This window comes from Vulpes lagopus, chromosome 11 (genome assembly GCF_018345385.1).
Source record: "Vulpes lagopus strain Blue_001 chromosome 11, ASM1834538v1, whole genome shotgun sequence".
Lineage (NCBI taxonomy): Eukaryota > Metazoa > Chordata > Mammalia > Carnivora > Canidae > Vulpes > Vulpes lagopus.
Window position 1 is genome coordinate 47,313,848 of NC_054834.1, and position 20,248 is coordinate 47,334,095.

The window sequence follows — 20,248 nt, forward strand, 5'->3', positions numbered from 1 at the left end:
TTTTAATTTTTATTTATTTATGATAGTCACAGAGAGATAGAGAGAGAGGCAGAGACACAGGCAGAGGGAGAAGCAGGCTCCATGCACCGGGAGCCCGACGTGGGATTCGATCCCGGGTCTCCAGGATCGCGCCCTGGGCCAAAGGCAGGTGCCAAACCACTGCGCCACCCAGGGATCCCTATATTTTACTTTTATTATGGAAGATTTCAAGCACACATGAATAATGAGCCTGGTACAATTAACTCAATTTTAAACATTAACATCCTGCCAAGTTAATTTTCTCTACTCTCCCCCCCCCCCCCGACCCATTTGGGGGAGGTATTGTTAAAGCACACGGCAGACACAATTTCATTTCACCTGTGAATACTTCAGCATGTGTTTTAAGAAATAGGACTTTTTAGCAGCTTAATCATAATGCCATGAACATAGTCAACAAATAGCAATTCCTTATTATCACTGGTTACTCGACCCATGTAGAATTTTCTCCAATTGCTCAAAAATGGTGTTTCACAGTTGGTTCGTTCAAGTCAAGATCCAACCAAGATAAATTGTGCCTGGTGGCTATGTCTCCGGTTCCTTTTCAACTGTAACAATTTCCCTCTTTTTATTTTATTTTATTTTTGTGCCATGCACTTGTGAAGAAATAGCCCTGCCGTCCTCCAGAATTGCCCATATCATATATTGGGTTACTGTATCCTCAGTGTTCTTGAACATGTTCCTCTTTCCCTCCTTTTTTGCCTTTGAGCTGGTAACAAGATCCAGAGGCTTGATTAGATTCAGATTTGATCGTCTCATAGGGGCACAGGCCTTTAAATATTTAATGAACTTAAAAATGCCTCTGTATACTCGTCCTACATAATTTTGAAGCAATTTCAGACCTCCTACTTCATTCCGAAGTATTTCAGAATGTTTTTCTACAAGGTAAGGACTTTCAAACAAAAGAGGCATAGCCACATTACTATGATCAGACCAAAAAATAATTTTGTAGTATAATCAAATATCTGGTGTTCACATTTCCCTGTCTCACAATTTTGTATAGTTTTTGCTCAAATTGGAACCTAAATAAGTACCAGATGTCACAGTTGGTTGATGGGTCTCCTAGATCTCTTGTGATCCATAGATACCTCCACAGTTTTGTTTTGTTTTTGTAATTTATTAAAGAAACTGCATTGTTTTCCTATAGATCATCTGGATTTTGCTGCTATCATGCCCATGGTGACATTTCACACGTTATTGCCTTTGTCTTTCCTATAAATTGGTAATTAAAGTCAGAGACCAGATCAGATTTGATTTTTTTTTGTAAGAATACCTAATATATTTCTATACTTCCATAGAAAGGAGCACATACTGCTTGGTTGTCTTTCTTTTTTGATGTTAGTAGTCACTGATAGCCTTACTTATAGCCATTATTTCATAAGCATGGGAAAACCAAAAAGTTCCTGACTCTTTCTTCATATTTACCAGTTTTTAAAATAATGAATTGATTCTCAAACATCCCTTATGATGACAGAGAGGTCTTTTCCCTCAGAGTCATTATGTGTTCATGGATTTAAACATATTTGATGTGTTTCAGCCCTTTGCAGCTGTTCTCTGTTCATATACCTCCTCCTCCTGGCCAGTGGGAGCCTCTTCAAGTAGATTTTTAAAAAGATTTTATTTATTTATTCATGAGAGACACACACACACACACACACAGAGAGAGAGAGAGAGAGAGAGAGAGAGAGAGAGCAAGAGAGAGGCAGAAACACAGGCAGAGGGAGAAGCAGGCTCCATGCAGGGAGCCCAATGTGGGACTCGATCCCAGGTTTCCAGGACCACATCCTGGACTGAAGGCGGCGCTAAACCACTGAGCCACCCGGGCTGCCCTTCAGGTAGATTTCTGAGTCCTTCTGACACTATCATTTTTGGTTCTTGGAAGCTTCTTTGCTTTTGGCCACAACTAGATGGCCAGGCTCATCTTGCATATTTCCTGCCACAGACTTGGAATGAGTTATTTCTTCTAAGGCTCTCTGATTGCTGTTTGTGGGATAAGGTTTGTAGAGACCATAATCTCTGCATCAGGTGTGCCCGTTCCTGGGTACGTCATCAATTTTCGGCCTTTCCAGTGGACAAAACTGAGAAATGTTTTAAAGGTAAACACATTGAGTGTTTATACTGATACTTCCGATTCAAGTTCAAGACTGTACACACACACACTTTTCGTCTCTAATTTCTCCCAGACTGAAATAGGCCTGGCCCAGAGGCTTGTAGTGTGTGCATGTGAGATGTGAGAAGAAGCAAAAAAAGAACTACCAGTTAACCATTGATGTGGGCCTGTCTACCATGGGAACATGAAACCTGGCCCACTGGACAGGTGGCCCTCCCCCTGACGTGTACCAACTGTTTTAGAGTACACGGGAGGAGACTGGGAGGAGACAGGGAGGAGGAAGTTGGGGCTCGACGGGGGTCTTTTAGCACAAGCTTTCAATATTTGGGACCAGCTACATCAACTCACAGACACAGGGGCCTTGTACTGGTATCTCCTCAGTTTTTAAACTACGTTCCTCTTGGAAACACCAATTTGCTAAGACAGGGGAGGAGAGAAGGGAAGAAAGGGGACTCTGGAGTGTAGGAGGAGATGCAAGTGGCCTCAAAGATCTCACAACTAACATTCCTGAGTCCTCTCCACATGAGGTCTCAGACAACTGAAGTCTGGCTCGTGCCCTTAAAGACCGCCGAATGTGAGAGGATTTAAGTGAATCAAATGTACAGATATGTATGAGGCAGGGTATGAGTGGAAAATGCAGAGCAGAAACTAGAGAGTTTAGAGGAGAGAAAAATAAGATTTTTCTGTGGCGGAGAGAGGAAGGGTCGGACTATTCTGCAGCCTGCTCTGGCCCCATCATGCAGGGCCCTGCCCATCTTCCAGAGACAGATAGAGCCCTGGGTCCTAGCCTATGGTCTGAGCCTAGGAATGGGGAAAAGGGGGGCTACGGGGGATTCCTGAGGGGTACTCCATCCTTTGTATCTTCTCGGGTCTTCTCTCTAGCCTGGGTTGCCTGTGGTTGCAGGGCCAGTTACAGTGGGATGGGGAGCAGGAGGTGTAAAGGGGGGATTAGCTGGTGGGCAGCTTGGATCTCGGGTTACTTCTTATGCTGTTGGGGAAAAACCCCTTGGTTTCCAGGGTCCTATTTGATTACAGCAACCTGGCCAGTCTTATCAACACTGGCTGGAGGCCTGTTGGAGGCAGGGACCTTCTGACACCCAACACTGTCACTGGACCTCTGCACACATTGGGAGGCAGCTTGGCATGCCCTGGTGACCGGGTCACTTGACCCCAGTCTGCCCCTTACCTGCATGTGACTTCTCCATCCTTCTGTGCCTGGTGCCCCCTCTCCCCCATAAACCACTGAGCACTTTACGGTCCCCAGGTAACATTCTCTCCTCCTTTTCATCAAATAGTGTTTGTCTACCTTCCCATGTACTGGAGTCTATGTTAGCCCTGGGTCTGTGCTGATGAAAAGCACGATGGCAGCTGGGATGGGGCTGTGAGGAGGCACACTGGGCGCTGCCCTCTGGCTGCCAGGAGCCCTGGGTCCTGGGGAGGCAGCAGGCCAGACCCACGGACCACCCCACGGGCTGGCCTCATCCCAGCGACTTTATTCCAGTGACATGGGGACAGCGTTGGGGGGCAGACACTGTTAGCCCTCTTTCACCAGCAGCAGAAGCCTACTGAGAGGAGGTGACTTGTCCAAGGGCACACTGATTCAGGGCCAGTTTTGTTGTACTATCACTGATTGCAAAAGGTGGAAGTGAGGCGTATACAAGAAGCCTTTACATTATCCCTGAAGCTTTCCTGTAAATCTAATAGTATTTCAAAATAAAAAGGTTATTATTATTATTTTTAATGTGGAGGACTTTTGATCAGTCTTATCACCTCCTGATATGCACCAACCAGCCAGCTAATTAACCATGCCTGTTACCTGACAGATATACCTGGGAAGGAGAAGGCACCACAGTGTATACATTGAAGGCAGGGGGGTCTGAAGGTGTATGAAGTGTACTCCTTGCTCTCCGAGTTCTCCAATTTCCCTATGGGAAAATGAGACAGGTTCGGGCAAAAGTTACTTCTAACATTACGAACAGTCTGACAACTACCAGCCAGACACAGGAGTGTAAAGGGGAGGCGGAGAAAGCACCACCAGGAGAATGTGGGGTTTTTTTTTTTTTTTTTGAAGATTGTATTTATTTATTTCAGAGATAAAGAGAGAGAGAGAAAGAGTGCACAAGCAGGGGGAGAGGAAGGCAGAGGGAGAGAGAGAGGGAGACAGAGGAATAGGGAGAAGCAGGACCCCTGCTGAGCAGGGAGCCCAATGCAGGGCTCAATCTCAGGACTCTGGGATCATGACCTGAGCTGAAGGCAGATGCCTTCAGGCGCCCCAGGAGAACGTTTTTCAAAAAATGACAAAGATCATTTCCTTCTTTGAAACATGTTCAATATGGTTTTGGCCCAATGAACACTTGAAATACATGAGCATTTTAATCACTTATATATATATACCGTCGCTCGGTCTTCATGCAGTAGTCATAAAGAAAACCACGGAGTCTTCTTTTTTTTTAAAAAAATTTTTTTTAAAATTTTTTATGATAGTAACACAGAGAGAGAGAGAGAGAGAGGGGCAGAGACAGGCAGAGGGAGAAGCAGGCTGCATGTATGGGGAGCCTGATGTGGGACTCGATCCCAGGTCTCCAGGATCACACCCCGGGCCAAAGGCAGGCGCCAAACCACTGCGCCACCCAGGGATCCCACATGGAGTCTTCTTGATTCTGCATCCATACTATGCCTCACGTCGATTGCCTCATTGCTAACCTCACCGCCACTGTCCCGTCACCTCTCTGGGGGACTGAGATATTAACTACACCCACCCCCCTCTCTTCCACTGCAGCCTGAATTGATCCCAGTGCACTGAACCACTGCCCACACCTGAGGGACACAGCAGCCTTGGGTGACTCACCTGCACGTGGCAGGGAAGCTCCTTCATGGGTGGCTCCGTCCACCTCTTCACCCCCTTCATGACTACTCCAGCCTCTCAAACCTGGTCCTGCTGCAGTGAGCTTCTTCCCACTGGTCAGCCAACCTTGGCTCCTTGCAGCCTGAGTCCCCTTGCCCTGCTACCCTCTCTTCATGGAAAGCCTCTTCTCTGCTACTGAAATTGTACTGCTTCTCCAACCCTCAGCGTTAAACATCTCCTTTCCTGGTCCCCGGAGCTTGATCACTTCCTCCTCTGGCTTCCCATTGCACACTACTCTTATGGCACTCATGCACGCTGGACAAAAGCTTATGTGACATATTCACCTGCTAATTCCTTCTACTAACATCTATTAAGCAACTAGCATGGGCCAGAGCTGTGGCAGGGTGAGAGATAGGAGCAGTCCCTACCGTTGGAGGTCCCCGACCAGTGAGAGGTTCGGAGACATGCAGAGGCAATCACAGTGTGTGCAACAGTGCTGTGTGGAGGGGACAGGGCCAAGGAAGTCACGGTGGGGTCCTAGCCCTGTCCTGGAGGAGGCCTGGTGCTGGGGATCAGAGAGGCTTCCCAGGAGAAGTGGTGTTAAATGAGAGCTGAAGTCAAAGTAGGGATCTGTTACCTACCACATTCTTCCAGGTAGAAGGCTGCGTCTTATTACCTTGTTGTGTCACCCCAAATCTAGATGGGTAGCCACACAGTAGGAGCTCAATAAATTTGCTTGCTTGATTAAATGAATAACTGAACAAACAAAATGAATTGGCAAATGAAAACCATCTTACTTTTAAGCAAGTGGACAACCTCACCTTACTCTTGCTTCTGCTAGGTATAGCAAGAGCCCAGGCTGAAGACCAAGGCTGTGTTCTGTCTCTATGGATCATGTGGTTTATTGTTGCACTTTCTGTTGGCCTTTATTTATTTTTAAAATTTTTATTTATTCATGAGAGACACAGAGAGAAGCAGAGACATAGGCAGAGGGAGAAGCAGGCTCCCTGTGGGGGAGTCCGATGTGGGACTCCCGATCCCAGGACCCCAGGGATCATGACCTGAGCTGAAGGAAGACACTCAACCACTGAGCCACCTAGGTGCCCCAACCTTTTTTTTTTTTAAGCTTTTATTTATTTGAGAGAGTGTGTGTGAAAGAGAGAACACAAGCAGGGTGAAGGGGTAGAAGGAGAAGCAGACTCCCCATTGAGCAGGGAGCCGGACGTGGGGCTCCATCCCAGGACCCTAGGATCATGACCTGAGCCGAAGGCAGACACATGACTGAGCCACGCAGGGACCCCCATTGATCTTTAGAGTCAATTTAGTAACACCGTGTGAGTGGTGAGGAACTTTACACGATTTTGAATGAGTTTGTGGTTTTTGTTGCAGTATGCTACAGAAAGAAGTATTTCACTTAACTTATTAAGTCTATGGATTTCATGAACAATATTTTTCTTAAAATGCTTTTAAGAACTTCTTAGTGGGAAAAAAGAATAAAAGGGGCACCTGGCTGGCACCTGGTGAGGAGAACATGTGACTCTTGATTTTCAGTCATGAGTTTGAGCCCCATACTGGGCGTAGAGTTTACTTAAAAAATAAAAAGTTGTGAAGTGGAAGTGGAAAGAAGTTGTGGTGGTGATAGATGGAGGGTCAGGGGAAAGGTGGAGTTAAATACCAAGGATGGCCCTGCCTTCATGTCCAAAAGGTCAAAAAACTTTCCCATCTGATGTCTCTTATCACAACCAGGGCCAGGACTTTTGGGTGACCATTATCTACTTCCACAATTAATTTTATGTGTCAATTTGGTGAGGCCTTGGGATACGCAGGTGCTTGGTCAAACATTATTCTGGGTGTGTTTGTGAGGGTGTTTTTGGATGAGATTAGCATTTAAATTTGAAGACTGAGTAAAGCAAATGTGGGTGGGCCCTGTCCAATCAGTTGAAGGCCTGAACAGAACAAAAGAACTGACCTTCATCTGAGCAGAACAGAGTTCTTCTTCTGGACTGCATCATATTTGGGACATCAATATTTTCCTACCTTTGGACCCAAACTAAAATATCGGCTTTTCCTGGTCCCTGAGTCTGCTGGCCTCCAGACTGGAGCCATACCACGGTTCTGGTTCTCAGGCCCTCAGACTTGGGCTGGAACCATCTGCTGGCTCTCTCCATCTCTAGCTCACCGATTCCACCTGCACATGGTGGGAATAGTCAGTCTCTGCAGTCGTGGGGCCAGTTCCTTGTAACAAGTCTTCCTCTCTATATACATCCTACTGGTCATGTTTCTCTGGAGAAAGATAACTAATACAAGGAGGTTTTACTAACACCAGACAAATCAGCGACTCATAGATACCAGAGCTGGAAATCTGGCACCCCCCCACTCAGTGGCGTTCAGAATGGTTCAGCGTTTGACATACTGTCGTAGGCTGTCCTACAATACAGCCTCTAACAAAACTAGGCTGTCCCGAACTCCTGGCAATAGAATCATTTACCTTTATACCAAGAAGGTTGGGAAAGCGCCAAAGTCTGCATGTGGTATGTGTCCTGGCCGACTTCGAGGAGTTCGTGCGGTGAGACCTAAAGTCCTTATGAGATTGTCTAAAACGAAAAAACACGGCAGCAGGGCCTATGGTGGTTCCATGTGTGCCAAGTGTGTTCGTGACAGGATCAAGCGTGCTTTCCTTATTGAGGAGCAGAAAATCGTTGTGAAGTGTTGAAGGCACAAGCACAGAGTCAGAAAGCTAAATAAAAAAAATGAGGATTTTTTTGAGTAATAAAAATCAAAAAGCTTGAAAAAAAAATCCACCCCCCCCCCCACCTACAGGTGACAACACAGAAGCGGCAGAAGGAAGGTTCTTCCCACTGCACATTTTACCAATCACATTCACTTCCAAAATCCCCTTAACTGGAGACCATAATTAGAAGTAAGTCTTAAGTGGCACCTGGGTGGCTCAGTCGGTTAAGCACCTGCCTTCAGCTCAGGTCAGGATCTCAGGGTCCTGGGATCCAGCCCTGCATCCATCAGGCTTCCTGCTCAGCGGGGAGTCTGCTTCTTCCTTTCCCTCTGCTGCTCTCCCTGCTGTGTGTGCCCTCTTTTTCTCTCAAATAAATAAGTAAAATCTTTAAAATTTTTTTTTTAAATTTAAAAAAGAAATAAGACCTAAGATGCAAATATCCCTGGGAAGATAAGGTACTGACATGAATTCATAATGGAACGTAAGTGACTCGCAATGTTTTCTGAAGAGCACTTTTTCAAGGGGGAGTGCAGGGGTACAGGGTGCAAAGACAGAGTTCCTACCCTTTGGGAGGTCCTTGACCAGTGAGAGCTTCGGAGACGTGCCAAAGAGAGCTACGCAGAGTCAGAGGGGTTTGGTCCTCAAAAGTGAGAGGAGGAGGCACTCAGGACAATGGGAGACAAGGTCCAGGGAGGACAGGGCAGGACCACAGACCACACCTCCTAATTCCTTTGTTGAGGGCTGGCTCAGAGCAGCGCTGGCTCGGCTATCCTGGGAGGCTGAGACCAGACACATTTGGGGGATGCATGCATGGAGCTGGGCACATCTGGGGGATGCATGCATGCAGCTGGCCCCATCCTTAATTTCAGTGAGCTCACATAAAACTTCTGAAAATATGGATTTCTAGCAGTAGCCCTTGCATCTCTACCGAGATAACATTTTTAGGCATACCGTCTGCCTTCGTAGTTACATCGGGATGTGTGGTGGGTAGAGTGGGTGGCAGGGTGTTTGGAGCAGTGAGGCAACCAGCAGCCTACTTTCAAACCTTATGTGCAATGTTTTTGCGTTCTTCCTTGTATGATACTTATGATTGATTTTCTCTTTGGGTCAAGAGCTTGAAAGACAAAGCCCTTGTTCCACCCAGTCTGGCCAGTACAGTGACTGCTCCTCCTATTTAGAGCAAGGGCAGGGGGCGAGATGGCGAGGCTGCTTGCAGTCCCATCATGGGCGGGAGGGGTGAGCGAAAGGAGGGTGTGAGCAGCTTGGCGGGAGGCCCCTGGGGAGGCAGGAGAGGAGGCTCCCCGGAAGGGCTGCCCCCGAGAGGCCGGGAATGGGGTTGTACCAAGTCCTACACAGGGCAGGGTTGGGAAGGGCTCTGGGAACACAGACTTAGAAAGTTAGAGGGGAAGTGGGTCACTGCAGAGGTCGGGGTTCCCTGCAGTGGAAGTACTAGAACACTAGCTGGACGAGCAAACGGTTCGGATCAGGGAGGAGAGTCACCCACACGGAGTGGTTGATCCACGCTACTCTGAAGCGCCTCTAACCCTGGGATTCTCTGACGCGAGGCTGTAGAGGATGGTCAGTCGCCACAGAGCGCGGGGTCTGAAGGGGTGAAAGTATGACCATCCATCCAACCAAACCTATTGGCAGTAAGGAAAATGGGACATCATAGAGGCTATGAACGGGTATACAGTCTTCTTCTTCCTCTGTTCCATACAGAACTAGGGTAAGGTGGCAAGGTTTGGCTAGAACCTGGGAGATTGTTTTCAGGCAGCTAAGGGGAATGTCTCAGCAGGAGGGAGACGGTGGGTAGGACAGGCTGAGGGGACTAGATGAAGAAGATGCTGGGAGTGACGGGCCCTATGTTGTTGGAGGGGGAGGAAGGGACTCTGGTGCCTCCTGCAGGTGCACCTGTGTCCCGCAGCCAGCACAGTAGTCATCTCATGCTATGGTCCAAATGTTGGCACCCCTCCCTCCTCAATGCATATTGCAAATCTTAATCCCTAAAGATGATAGTATTAGGATGTGGGGCCTTTGAAAACACTTAAGTCGTGAGGCTGGAACCTTCCAGGATGGGATTAGTGCCCATGTAAAAGCAACTCCACAGAGTTTTCTCACTCCTTCCACCATGTGAGGATGCAGAGAGAGAGAGCTGTCAGCTATGAACCAAGAGAGAGGCTCTCACCAGAATTCAACCATACTGGTGCCTTGTTCTTGGGCTTCCCAGCCTTCAGAACTGCGAGAAATAATATTCCTGTGGTTTAGAAGCTACGCTGTCCATGGTACATTGTTATAGTAGCCTGAATGGAGTGAGATATTATGGAACATTTGATTCATCCAACTCCTCCCCCTCCTCCAACTCTGCCCAGACACCATGCTCACCAATTAGCATGATGGTCATATTTTGGCTTTTCATATTAAATTCTCTACAGGAAAGGTATGTGACAGCTTACCCCATCTTAGCACTTCTCTCGGGGTTAGAATTGTTTACTTGACAGTCTATTGCCCTTGAATGAATTTTCTTGTATCCCCCCCTCTTAGCACAGTGCCTGGGACAGAGCAGGAACTCATGAAATACTAAGTGAATAAAGCCCGAAGAAACAATCACATCTCTTTGGGATGGAACATGGGAAGTGGTCAGGAGCAGCAGTGAAGTAGTGACATTTGAGAACTGAGAGCTCTTCATTCAGTATTTACTAGGTCCCTGTTATGTGGCAGGCACAAGGCTAGGTAGGAGACACCAGTTTGTGCAAAGAGGACCAACACAGTGCCTTCAAGGAATTCCATGACATTCCAGGTGGAGAGAGCCACATTAACCAAAGGTGGAGCCCTGGCAGTGCTGGATGTGTCTGTGAGGCTGGAGGTCAGGCAGAAAAGGGGCCAGACTGGAAAGGGTCACTAATGAAAACAGGGAACACCAAAGGGTGATAAGGTTTTTAAACTTTGCCCTTCACAGGTCAGGTTAGAGTTTGGACTTTATCTTGGAAGCAGCCAAGAAATCAGTTGTTGAACACTCTAAAACAGACGAGTGACACAGTCAAGTGCGTGTTTCTGAAAGCTTCCTTGTGGAGATGGGCTGGGATGCCTGGATCTGGGGAAAGAAAGCAGAAGACCACTGCAATAGTCCTGGTGAGAGACAGTGAGAGCCTTGGGGACAGCCATGAAGAGGGGATGGGTGTGAGATATTCTGGAGATTAGACACAGATCATGGTGACCAATTGTGTTGGAGGATGAGAAGGAAGGCATTGTTAGAGATGACAGAGGTGCCCAGGTGATGCTTCCGACTGCAGGTGGGAAGGAGGATTTGGTTCAGGTGGCAGGTATAGGTAATGAGTTCAAGTTGTATGTTCTGAGATGGAGGGGTTATAAGGACATCCAGGAGGAGAAATGCTTTAGGAAACTGGAGATGGGGATCCAGAGGTCAGGGGAGAATTCTGGGTCAGAAATAAAAGTTTGGGGCAGCCCAGTGGCACAGCAGTTTAGCGCCGCCTGCAGCCTGGGGTGTGATCCTGGAGACCCAGGATCGAGTCCCACGTCAGGCTTCCTGTATGGAGCCTGCTTCTCCCTCTGCTTGTGTCTCTGCCCCTCCCTCTCTGTCTCTATGAATAAATTAAATCTTTAAAAAAAAAAAAAAGAAATAAAAGTTTGGGGCTTTAACATTTGGGTAGTGAACAAAGCCTTGGAGAGAATAAGGCCCCTCATGGGGAGTTCATCGAGGGATCATAATCCAGGGAGAAAAGCCCAAGGAAAGGATAGGACCCATTCTTCTGAGCTGGTGGAACAGAAGCCCAGAAAGAGACCCAAAACAGAGAGAGGGAAAATCACAGAAGCCAAGGGAGGCCAGCATTTTGGGGAAGGGACAGAGAAGGGACATCCGAACATGCTTTGGAGGCCAGGGGATGTTTACCTGAAGCGGGAGGTCTAAACTGGGCTTGAGGAGGACTAGGGGAGGGTGGGTGGGATGATGCCTGAGGGAGCCACCCGTGGGGACAGCAGACAGATTCTAGAGACTGGAGAGTGAGAGGGAGCTGAGTGGAAGCAGCAAAGAAAAAACATTATTTTTTTGAAATTTGATACTAAAGGGAAAGACAGGGGTACCTGGGTGGCTCAGTGGTTGGGCATCTGTCTTTGGCTCAGGGTGTGATCCTGGAGTCCTGGCATCGAGTCCTGCATCGGGCTCCCTGCAGGGAGCCTGCTTTTCCCTCTGCCTGTGTCTCTGCCTCTCTCTGTGTCTCTCATAAATAAATAAATAAAATCTTTTTAAAAAATAAAGTGAAGGATAGGATAGGCTGATGGTTGAAGGGGAAACTTTTCTTAGGATGGGTGAGACTGAACATGTTGACTGGCTGGATGGAGAGGTGACAGGCCAGAGGGGATGAAGCGATAGGAGGCGAAGGGGGCAGGCTCAAGCTTTGGGCACCCCTGCACCTCCCATCTACACCTCTGAGCTGTGCTGGGTGCCCCTCTTGGCCTCGCTGATCTAGCCACTTGAGCACTTACTGAGCAGCTCCTGGTGAGGGACTGTCCTGGGAGCTGGGCTGTGATGGGGACTGCGATGTAGGCTCTCCTCTCAAGGACTCAGTCTGACAGATGGAAAAGACAGAAGAAGAAACTGGAGGTGAGCATGGTGAACGCCACAAGCAGGGTCAGTGCTGGTCATGATGGAGATGGTGGGGTTCACCAAGCAGAGCAGGTGACACTGGAGCTGAGACCTGAAGTCAGAGCTGCTCAAGGCAGGGGAGCAGGAATATCCCAAACCCCCTCTGCTCTCCTCCAAGGACTTATGCGCTCTGTGGAACCAGAGGATCCTCTCCCCTCTTTCCCTTCCCCCAGCACCGTCCTCACCGATATTTAACTAAATATTTAACTAACACCCCCTCCCATGTCAGAGTGGGTTTTAGCCCTTCATCTTTTAGAAAACTTCTCAGGGCAGCCCAGGTGGATCAGTGGTTTAGTGTCGCCTTCAGCCCAGGTCGTGATCCTGAAGATCCAGGATCGAGTCCCACATCAGGCTCCCTGCATGGAGCCTGCTTCTCCCTCTGCCTGTGTCTCTGCCTCTCTCTCTCTCTCTGTCTCTCTTGAATAAATAAATAAAATCTTTAAAAAAAAAAAAAAAAGAACGAAAACTTCTCAGGAGAGAAAACTGATCTTGGGTCATCTTTGCATCTCCTGAAGTATCCAGTGCAGTGCTCAGCACCAGCTTAATGCTTAAAACTTATATATATATTTTTATAAAGCATAGCTTAATTCTTTTTTTTTTTTGAAGTAAACATTACCCCCAATGTAGGGCTTGAACTCACAACCCTGAGATGGAGAGTTACACGTTCCTCTGACTAAACCAGCCAGGCACTCCCCAGACTATATTTTTTGCTAGGAAATTTTCTTGGACTTGAGGACCACTATCTCTTAGTAAATTCTCCAGGGGGCCACTGGCAGAGTTAAAAGGGAAAAGGAAAGTAAGCAGAGAGAGAAAAACAAGGATGAGGGAGAAGGCTGGGGTGGCAGGCAGGCAGGAAGGAAGAAAACAAGTGTACACACTGTGGGAAGGGAGGCAGATCCGAACAACAAAAGCTAACCAGAGCTCTCTGCGCTCTGTGCAACCTTGTCGCCGGATTCTTCTTCGTGGGAGGAACCCCTTATCTCCCTTCACTCTAGGGCTCTCCCACTGGAGTCTGATTTCTAGACATTTTCAATCAGTGACATGCATCACACCGCATTTACTGAGGAGCAGGGAGAGGCTGAGACAAGAGGTGGGGGAAAGCCCTACAGACCCGACGATTTCCCCATTTTCGAGGTGAGCCTCGACAGAATTTAAATTCCCTTCCCCTGAGAGTCTGGAAGAGGGAAGCAGGTGGCTGAGCCACACTTATGAATTGGGTCTGCCACTCGCCAGCTACGTGGTCTTTAGCATGGCAAAATTCATTTTGTTTCGCGGTTGGACAAATAAAGGGAGGCAGGAAAAAGCTGGCATTACATGTTTCTGAATTAGCACCACGTCTTTAAAACTCCACCTCTCTCAGGAAATGTTCCTGAATGCAGTGGGAGGTGGTCATACTTCCCTCCTGCTCCCTGTCCTTTCTTGCCACAACACTGCAAGGCTGTAAGAGCCGCACTTAACCCCTTCAATTTGTCAGCCTGACTTTTCCTTCCGCAACATCTCTGGATCCTTAGCTGAAATTTTTTGTCAATAGGATCAAAAGAAATAATAGGTGAGACCTGGAAAATTGATGGAAGTTGTGGAGAGTAATGATGGTCTCTGAGGTGTCAGTGCCTCTGGTCCATGACTGAACATACCTTAAAAAAAAAAAAAAAAAAAGAACAAAGCCTTTTTGGTGGTGGTTTCTCAATTAATCTTTTTTTGTTGTTCCTGAATTAATTTTAAGTGGAAAAAAATTCCAGCCAGTTATAAAATGGAAGCAAACTTCCAGCTTAAAATTTAGAGAAATACATATCCTACAATGAGTTAGTCAAACCCCCCAGAATCTTACATGGTTACCCACAAGGTGGATTTTCAATCAAGTTACATCTTTTCCAAAGGGCAGTTAGGAAAGAAGTATTCAGTTCTGTTCTCTAACACGTATTCTGCATGGATGTGAAGAAAAGTACATGTATGGAAGATCAATAAAATTGTTTTAGGTTAAAAAATATTACTGGAGGGACCTTGGGTGGATCAATTAAGATCCAACTCTTTTTATTTCTTTTTAAACGATTCTATTTGACACACAGAGAGAGCACAAGCAAGAAGAACGGCAGATGGAGAGGGAGAAGCAAGCTCTCTGCTGAGCCGGAAGCCCAATGTGGGGCTTGATCCCAGAACCCTGGGATCCTGACCTGAGCTGAAGGCAGTTGCTTAACTGACTGAGCCACCCAGGTGCCCCACAACCCAACCCTTGATTTCGGCTCAGATCATGATCTCAGGGTTGAGAGCCTGAAACCCACGTCTGGCTCCATGCTAAACATGGGAGTCTGCGTGAATATTCTCTCTCTCCTTTTGCCGCCTCCCCCATAAAGAAAATCTTTAAAAAAAAAAATTAGTGGAGGAGAAAAGAAGTAGATTGGGTGTAGATTCCAAAGAAGAACAGTATATGAAGTTATTTCTTAGGTGTATTTGAAACAGGTCATGAAATGTGTTAGATCAGTATATGCCCCAGGCAGGTAACTGCAATAAGTCATGTCTTGTCATGTCCTCTCTGGGAAAACAGGGTGTTGTGTGAAGTTTACAGCTATAGGGCTGAAAGATGTTTCCATGAGCTTTTCTCATGGTCTAGAGGCCACAAATATATTATTCAAAGACTTTTTCATGAGTTTTTCTCTGGACCTTGAATACCCTCTGATTATAAGTCTTATTTTTGGGGATGAAACTTCTTTGCCCAGAATAATAGTCTTGGTGTAGAGATATTTCTAACCATCATGCCATTGGTTATCTTAGGTGAATTTTAGGGTCTTAATAAGTAATGGGGTTAGGAAATGCTGCCAGATTCAGGATCCAGCTAGCCTGCATTTTATTTTCAAAGGTAACTTTTCCTTTGACATTTCAAGTCCCACAAACATAATAACTATTGGGCCATTCAACAAGAACCCAAAGCCCACTTTGATCAACTATCTTTTTCTTTTCCTCCATCCACCACAGACTACAAGTGAAAGGTATGAATAGCTTTTATTTTTAAAGATATTAAAAGTGAGGCCCAGAAGAGATAAATCGAAAGGATTTTCCCAGGAGGATCAAGCTTGGAGTTTAGGGAAATTGAGAGGCTAGAATTCAGAAATCTCTGAGTTTTATTCCTTCATGTCAGACATGCTGCAGTCTGCTTCTCATCTGTCCTGATCTGGGGCTGTTGATGTTTCCTCCAACTTAGTTATTTCTTCTTTACTTCATGTGCTGTAAGATACTGCCTGGAAGACAGAACAGCTGATGGATGGTTCCACGCTTGCTCAGAACCTATGAAATATTTCTTTAGGAAAAAGGGACACAAATTTGGGGTAATGATGAGGCAGCAACATTGAAGAGAGGCAAGGGGAAGTTGCTTCAAGAAGAAATAATCCTAACTAGGTGTTACTGGGTTAGGAAATGTAATTACAGGGGCGCCTGGGTGGCTCAGCGGTTGAGCATCTGCCTTTGGCTCAGGGCGTGATCCCCTTGCGATCGAGTCCCACATCAGGCTGCAGGGAGCCTGCTTCTCCCTCTGCCTGTGTCTCTGCCTCTCTCTATCTCTTATGAATAAATAAAATCTTAAAAAAAAAAAAAAGGAGGGGATCCCTGGGTGGCTCAGCGGTTTGGCGCCTGCCTTTGGCCCAGGGCGCGATCCTGGAGTCCCAGGATGGAGTACCGCGTCCGGCTCCCGGCATGGAGCCTGCTTCTCCCTCCTCCTGAATCTCTGCCTCTCTTTCTCTCTATGCCTATCATAAATAAATAAATAAATCTTAAAAAAAAAAAAAAAAAGGAAATGTAATTACATTAGGGGAATAAGGGTGGCAGGGTTGGGATAACCAAAATGGTTGAAAAACACAATCGAGAGCAGGTCAGGCAGAAAAACATATATTAAACTTAGATAAAATCTGCAAATTTTATTTGAGATAGCCCTGAGTAGCTAAGACTAGGATTCGAAATCTATCAAGTAAGAAAGTGACCAAACAAGGTAACAAAAAAGCAACATAACCACCATGGCGGTTGCAAAAACCACCATCTGTTGTGTGATGAACGGTGGAGAGAGATTCTATATTTTTAGAATCTTGAGTGGGAAAACCAGGCACACTAATAAACTTTTTTCCCCAGTTCACTAATCTGAAACTGACTTTCCTTTTAGTGTCTCTGCTGTCAACATGTACCGTTTTTTTTTCTTAAAGTCAATTTAAAAACAGAGGCTCGCTATGACTAATTTAAGAACTCCCAAAGTAGGCTCTTTTCCAAAAATAAACTGCAATCGACAAGACTGTCAACTCCTCTAAAGCAGTGGAGATGCCGCCATAGACCCAGGGCCGCATCAGAGGTTTCCTGCCAGTTTGGGCAGAGCCGGGCAGTCTAGCAGAGCTCCACAACCCTTACCTGTGTCTGGTCTAAGGCTTAAACTGAAATATTTCTATAAACAAATGTTTCCAAGGGTGCATCTTAAACAGCCTACCTTAATTCTTATTTTTTCCTGTCTCTGAAATGGAAACTGTTGCGAGGAAACATTTCACACCAGAGGCCAAGAGTGCTAGTGTTTTGCAGATATTGCATGTTTCCTCTTAACGAAAGTATGTTTACATCCTCTGGCAAAGTTATTTTTAAGAAGGTTAACACCTTTCGGTGGGGCCGCTTTTACCTCTGTGTTATAATTACTCTGTATTAGCGGGCAGGAGGGTTGGAAATCAACCCAAGCGCCGATTCTCTTCCAAACGCCCACGCAAGGAAAAGAGGATCACGCTCCACTCAGTGAGTTCAATTAATTTCACCTTGAATTCAGTGGTGGGGGTGTGGCGGAGGCAAAAGCAATGACGTCACCACTTACTGGGTGTCAGGAAGCGCCCGAAGTACGTTGCGGGCCTCATCTCATTCCGGCGACGCTGAACATGGTCACCTTCCCTTTACACGAGGCACTGAGGTGCAGAGAGGTGCAGCGACCCACTGCGGGTCTTACAGGGAGTAAATGGCCCAAGTACGGGTGACTCGCACTGGCCCTAGTTCTTGGAGGCGTCGCTCAGCGCTCCCGTTCCCCGGCCGGGCATCCCTCTGCTGCTCAACTACCCCAACAGTCCTCGGTCCCACGTGTGCCTGCTTCCTTAGGAATCCCGTTTAGAGAGACTGTGTGTGCTGGAAACTCTGCTGCGTGACTTAGGCACCCGATCCGCTTTGTCATCGCAACTCTAAGACACCGGCTTTTCTCCGTTTTACAGATGATGAAACTTTTGGGAAGTCAAGAAAGCTGAGGTCTCCAAGACGGTGAGGCGCAGAGCCGCGGCCGGATGCCAGGTCTGATTCCACCCGCCAGTCCCCGGGCCAGGGCGCTACAGGGACGATTTAACAATATTCATGGGGGGGCGGGGGGGCGGGGGTGTTCGTTGCGTCCTGGGAGCCGGCACTTGGATGAGCAAGCTGCGGAGGAACCAACGGCTTCGGCCACTCGGCCGCGGAAAAGCCGGGACTGGCGGCCCAGGACGGAGAAGCCCTCGGGCGACGACTTAGCGCCGACGGAGGCGGTTCCCGGGCCCCCGCCCCGCGGACGGCAGCCCGGGCGCTGGGGCCGCGGCAGAGCGCAGAGCAGCAGGGGGACCGCCGCGCCCACGCCCGCCCCGGGAGGCCCCGACTCGCGGCCACGCCCCGCCCCCGGAAGTGACGCGTGGCGGCTGCGCCGCCGGGAGGGGCCCCGACGTAGCCGGGGGGTTTGAGAGTGGCGGCGGCCGCGGAGCGACTGGCAGGCCGGGCCCGGCGAGGAACGCCCCGAGCGCGCGCCCGGCGGGTAGCGGCCCTAAGACCCGCGCCGCCGCTGCCGCCGCCGCCGCCGCCGCGTGCGGGGGCGGGGAGGGCGGGGCGCGAGGAGCCGCGGCGGGCGCGGCGGCGGCTGGCGATGCGGGCGGCTGCGGGCACCCGGCGGGCTCGGCTTGGCCGCCGCCGCCTTCTCCGGCTCCGCCGCGGGGGTCGCAGCGGCCGCCGCGCCGCCCTCGAGGTCCCAGCGTGAGGAGGCGGCGGGCGGAGAGAAGCATCGCGCTCGAGGCGGAGACCCAGAGGGAGCCCCGCGCGCGGCCTCGGTGAGCGGCCGGCCTCGCGCGCCTGTGCACCCCGCGTCCCCGCGGACTCTCGCGGCCGCCGCCCCCGCCGCGAGGAGCTGGGGGCCTGGGGCCGGGCCGGGTGGGGGGAGCAGGCGGCACAACAGGAAGTGAGCGTGGCGGCGGGGGCGGGGCGGGGGCGGGGCGGGGGCGGGGCGGGCGCGCTCCCCGGGGACCCGCCCCCCGCCCCGTCCCCCCTCCCCCCGGCCCCGCGGCGCGCAGGTGGACGGCCGAGCGCGCGGGCCCGGCCTCGCCCCTCGTTACGCCCCGCGACGTCCGGAGGGGCACGGGGGGCAGGGGCTTTTGGGCCCGGCGCGGGGGACGAATTCTGATTCTTTGTAGTGACAGGAAGTTGGAAAACGAAAGTACAGTAACTCGGTGCTAACCGAGGCCGCAGGAGGTTGCGGCTCTTCCCCGGACTTTGATCTGCGCGGGGCACACGGTCACCGAGTTTCTTCCGCTCCCCACGCTCGCTGTTCATCCGGTGTCGAGTTTCATTTCTTGTTCTACTCCTCTCCCGCGAGCCCCCCCCCCCCCCCCGACTTTTGGCTTATTGCACAGCTGCGGCGAGGCTGGTCGCTTCTTGGTTCCTGGAGGCTCGATTGGAAGCCTCTTTAGGGGGCGGCATCGTAGCTGGCCTCGGCAGGAGATACGGGGTGTTGTTGATTGGCTGAAGTAGTCGGAAAATACACAGTTGGCTTTTCCCCAGGCTGTTGCTATGTGAAGTGTAGGGATTCCCATGAAGACTGGAGTCGCTTGCACGTCACGCCGGTGGATCGGGTCCTCTCTTCCCCTCTGCCGGCTCCCAGCCACCACCCCACTGTGCGGAAACTTGGTGCTTTCATAGTTAGGACCGTTAGTGAGGTTTTCATTGAAATGTATGATTCAGCCCCCGCTCCCACCACCCCACCACCTCCCCGTCAGGAATTCCCTTCTCTTTGATTTTATATGAACATTAAGATGCTAAAGTGAGGGCACCTGGATGGCTCAGTTCACGATCCCAGGGTCCTGGGACGGAGCCCGATCTCGGGCTCCCTGCTCAGCGGGAAGCCTGCTTCTCCCTCTCCCTCTGCTGCTCCTCCTCCCCCCCCCCCCCAGTTGTGCTCTCTGACGCTCTTTCTGTTAAATAAATAAATAAAATTTTTTTTTAAAAACCTGCATAAGTGAAATCTGTTACACTCTTAGGGAAATGTTGTCTTCAAGTTTTCCTGCAATGTAGCTATACTTTCAATATTTTCTTAATGTAGGGTACTGTACAGTTAAGACTCCTGGTTGCTTTTTGAGAACGTTGATGATTTTATTGTTTTTATTTTTAAAAGATTTTATTCGCGAGAGACACAGAGGGAGAGGCAGAGACACAGGCAGAGACACAGGCAGAGGGAGAAGCAGGCTCCCTGCAGGGAACCTGATTCAGGACTCCATCCCAGGACCCTGGGGTCATGCCCTGGGCTGAATGCAGAGGCTCCTCCACTGAGCCACCCAGGTGCCCCGAAAACGAAGATGGTTTTAATTAAAAACTAGTCTTGATACATAATTTGGTTTTGTCTTATTGAAGCAGCACACTGAATTTGGAGACAGTATTTTGGTCTTAGCTGCTGTTTCTGAAAAATAGTTGGGCTGTGGGTCACCACAGCAACTGGACTGTGTGTGTTATAAACATGTTTAGGGTGGAAAAAGTTTCATTTACTAGAGACTTCCTTTCCCTAATAGCTTATTTCAACATACTTTCTTTCAGTTTACCTCTGTGACTGATCTACCTTTGAAGGATTAAAGTAGAATCAGT

At 48.9% G+C, this 20,248-nt stretch overlaps 3 protein-coding genes across 11 annotated transcripts in view; 2 read left to right on the forward strand and 1 right to left on the reverse strand.

Moving 5' to 3' along the window:
• The first annotated feature begins 6,191 nt into the window (after nucleotides 1–6,191).
• On the forward strand, nucleotides 6,192–7,778 carry LOC121472363 (60S ribosomal protein L34-like). The gene has a single exon (XM_041723670.1). The coding sequence runs from the start codon at nucleotides 7,384–7,386 to the stop codon at nucleotides 7,702–7,704; it is 321 nt and encodes a 106-aa protein (XP_041579604.1). The 5' UTR covers nucleotides 6,192–7,383; the 3' UTR covers nucleotides 7,705–7,778.
• Nucleotides 7,779–10,617: 2,839 nt separating this feature from the next.
• Nucleotides 10,618–20,248, forward strand: part of ELK4 (ETS transcription factor ELK4) — a 29,187-nt gene continuing 19,556 nt past the window's right edge. The window contains exons 1-2 of one of the 3 annotated variants that reach the window (XM_041723659.1): nucleotides 10,618–10,851; nucleotides 17,596–17,671. The gene's annotated coding sequence lies outside the window, so the exon portion shown is untranslated. Of the gene's footprint in view, nucleotides 10,852–17,226; nucleotides 17,358–17,595; nucleotides 17,672–18,317; nucleotides 18,448–20,248 lie in introns of those variants that run through there. The other 2 variants (XM_041723660.1, XM_041723658.1) reach the window with 2 other exon arrangements.
• LOC121472362 (translation initiation factor IF-2-like) lies at nucleotides 15,361–18,402 on the reverse strand. 7 transcript variants are annotated; one of them, XR_005982858.1, is made up of 2 exons: nucleotides 16,842–17,215; nucleotides 15,361–15,615 (listed from the first exon to the last, which is right to left on the reverse strand). XR_005982858.1 is itself a non-coding variant. In XM_041723662.1 (2 exons), the coding sequence occupies exon 1, from the start codon at nucleotides 18,400–18,402 to the stop codon at nucleotides 17,881–17,883; it is 522 nt and encodes a 173-aa protein (XP_041579596.1). In that variant the 3' UTR covers nucleotides 15,361–15,615; nucleotides 17,211–17,880. The 7 variants fall into 7 exon arrangements, 6 of the variants coding, with proteins under 6 accessions (XP_041579596.1, XP_041579603.1, XP_041579602.1 ...); XM_041723662.1 differs by having other exon boundaries at nucleotides 17,211–18,402; XM_041723669.1 differs by having other exon boundaries at nucleotides 15,361–15,631; nucleotides 17,211–18,402.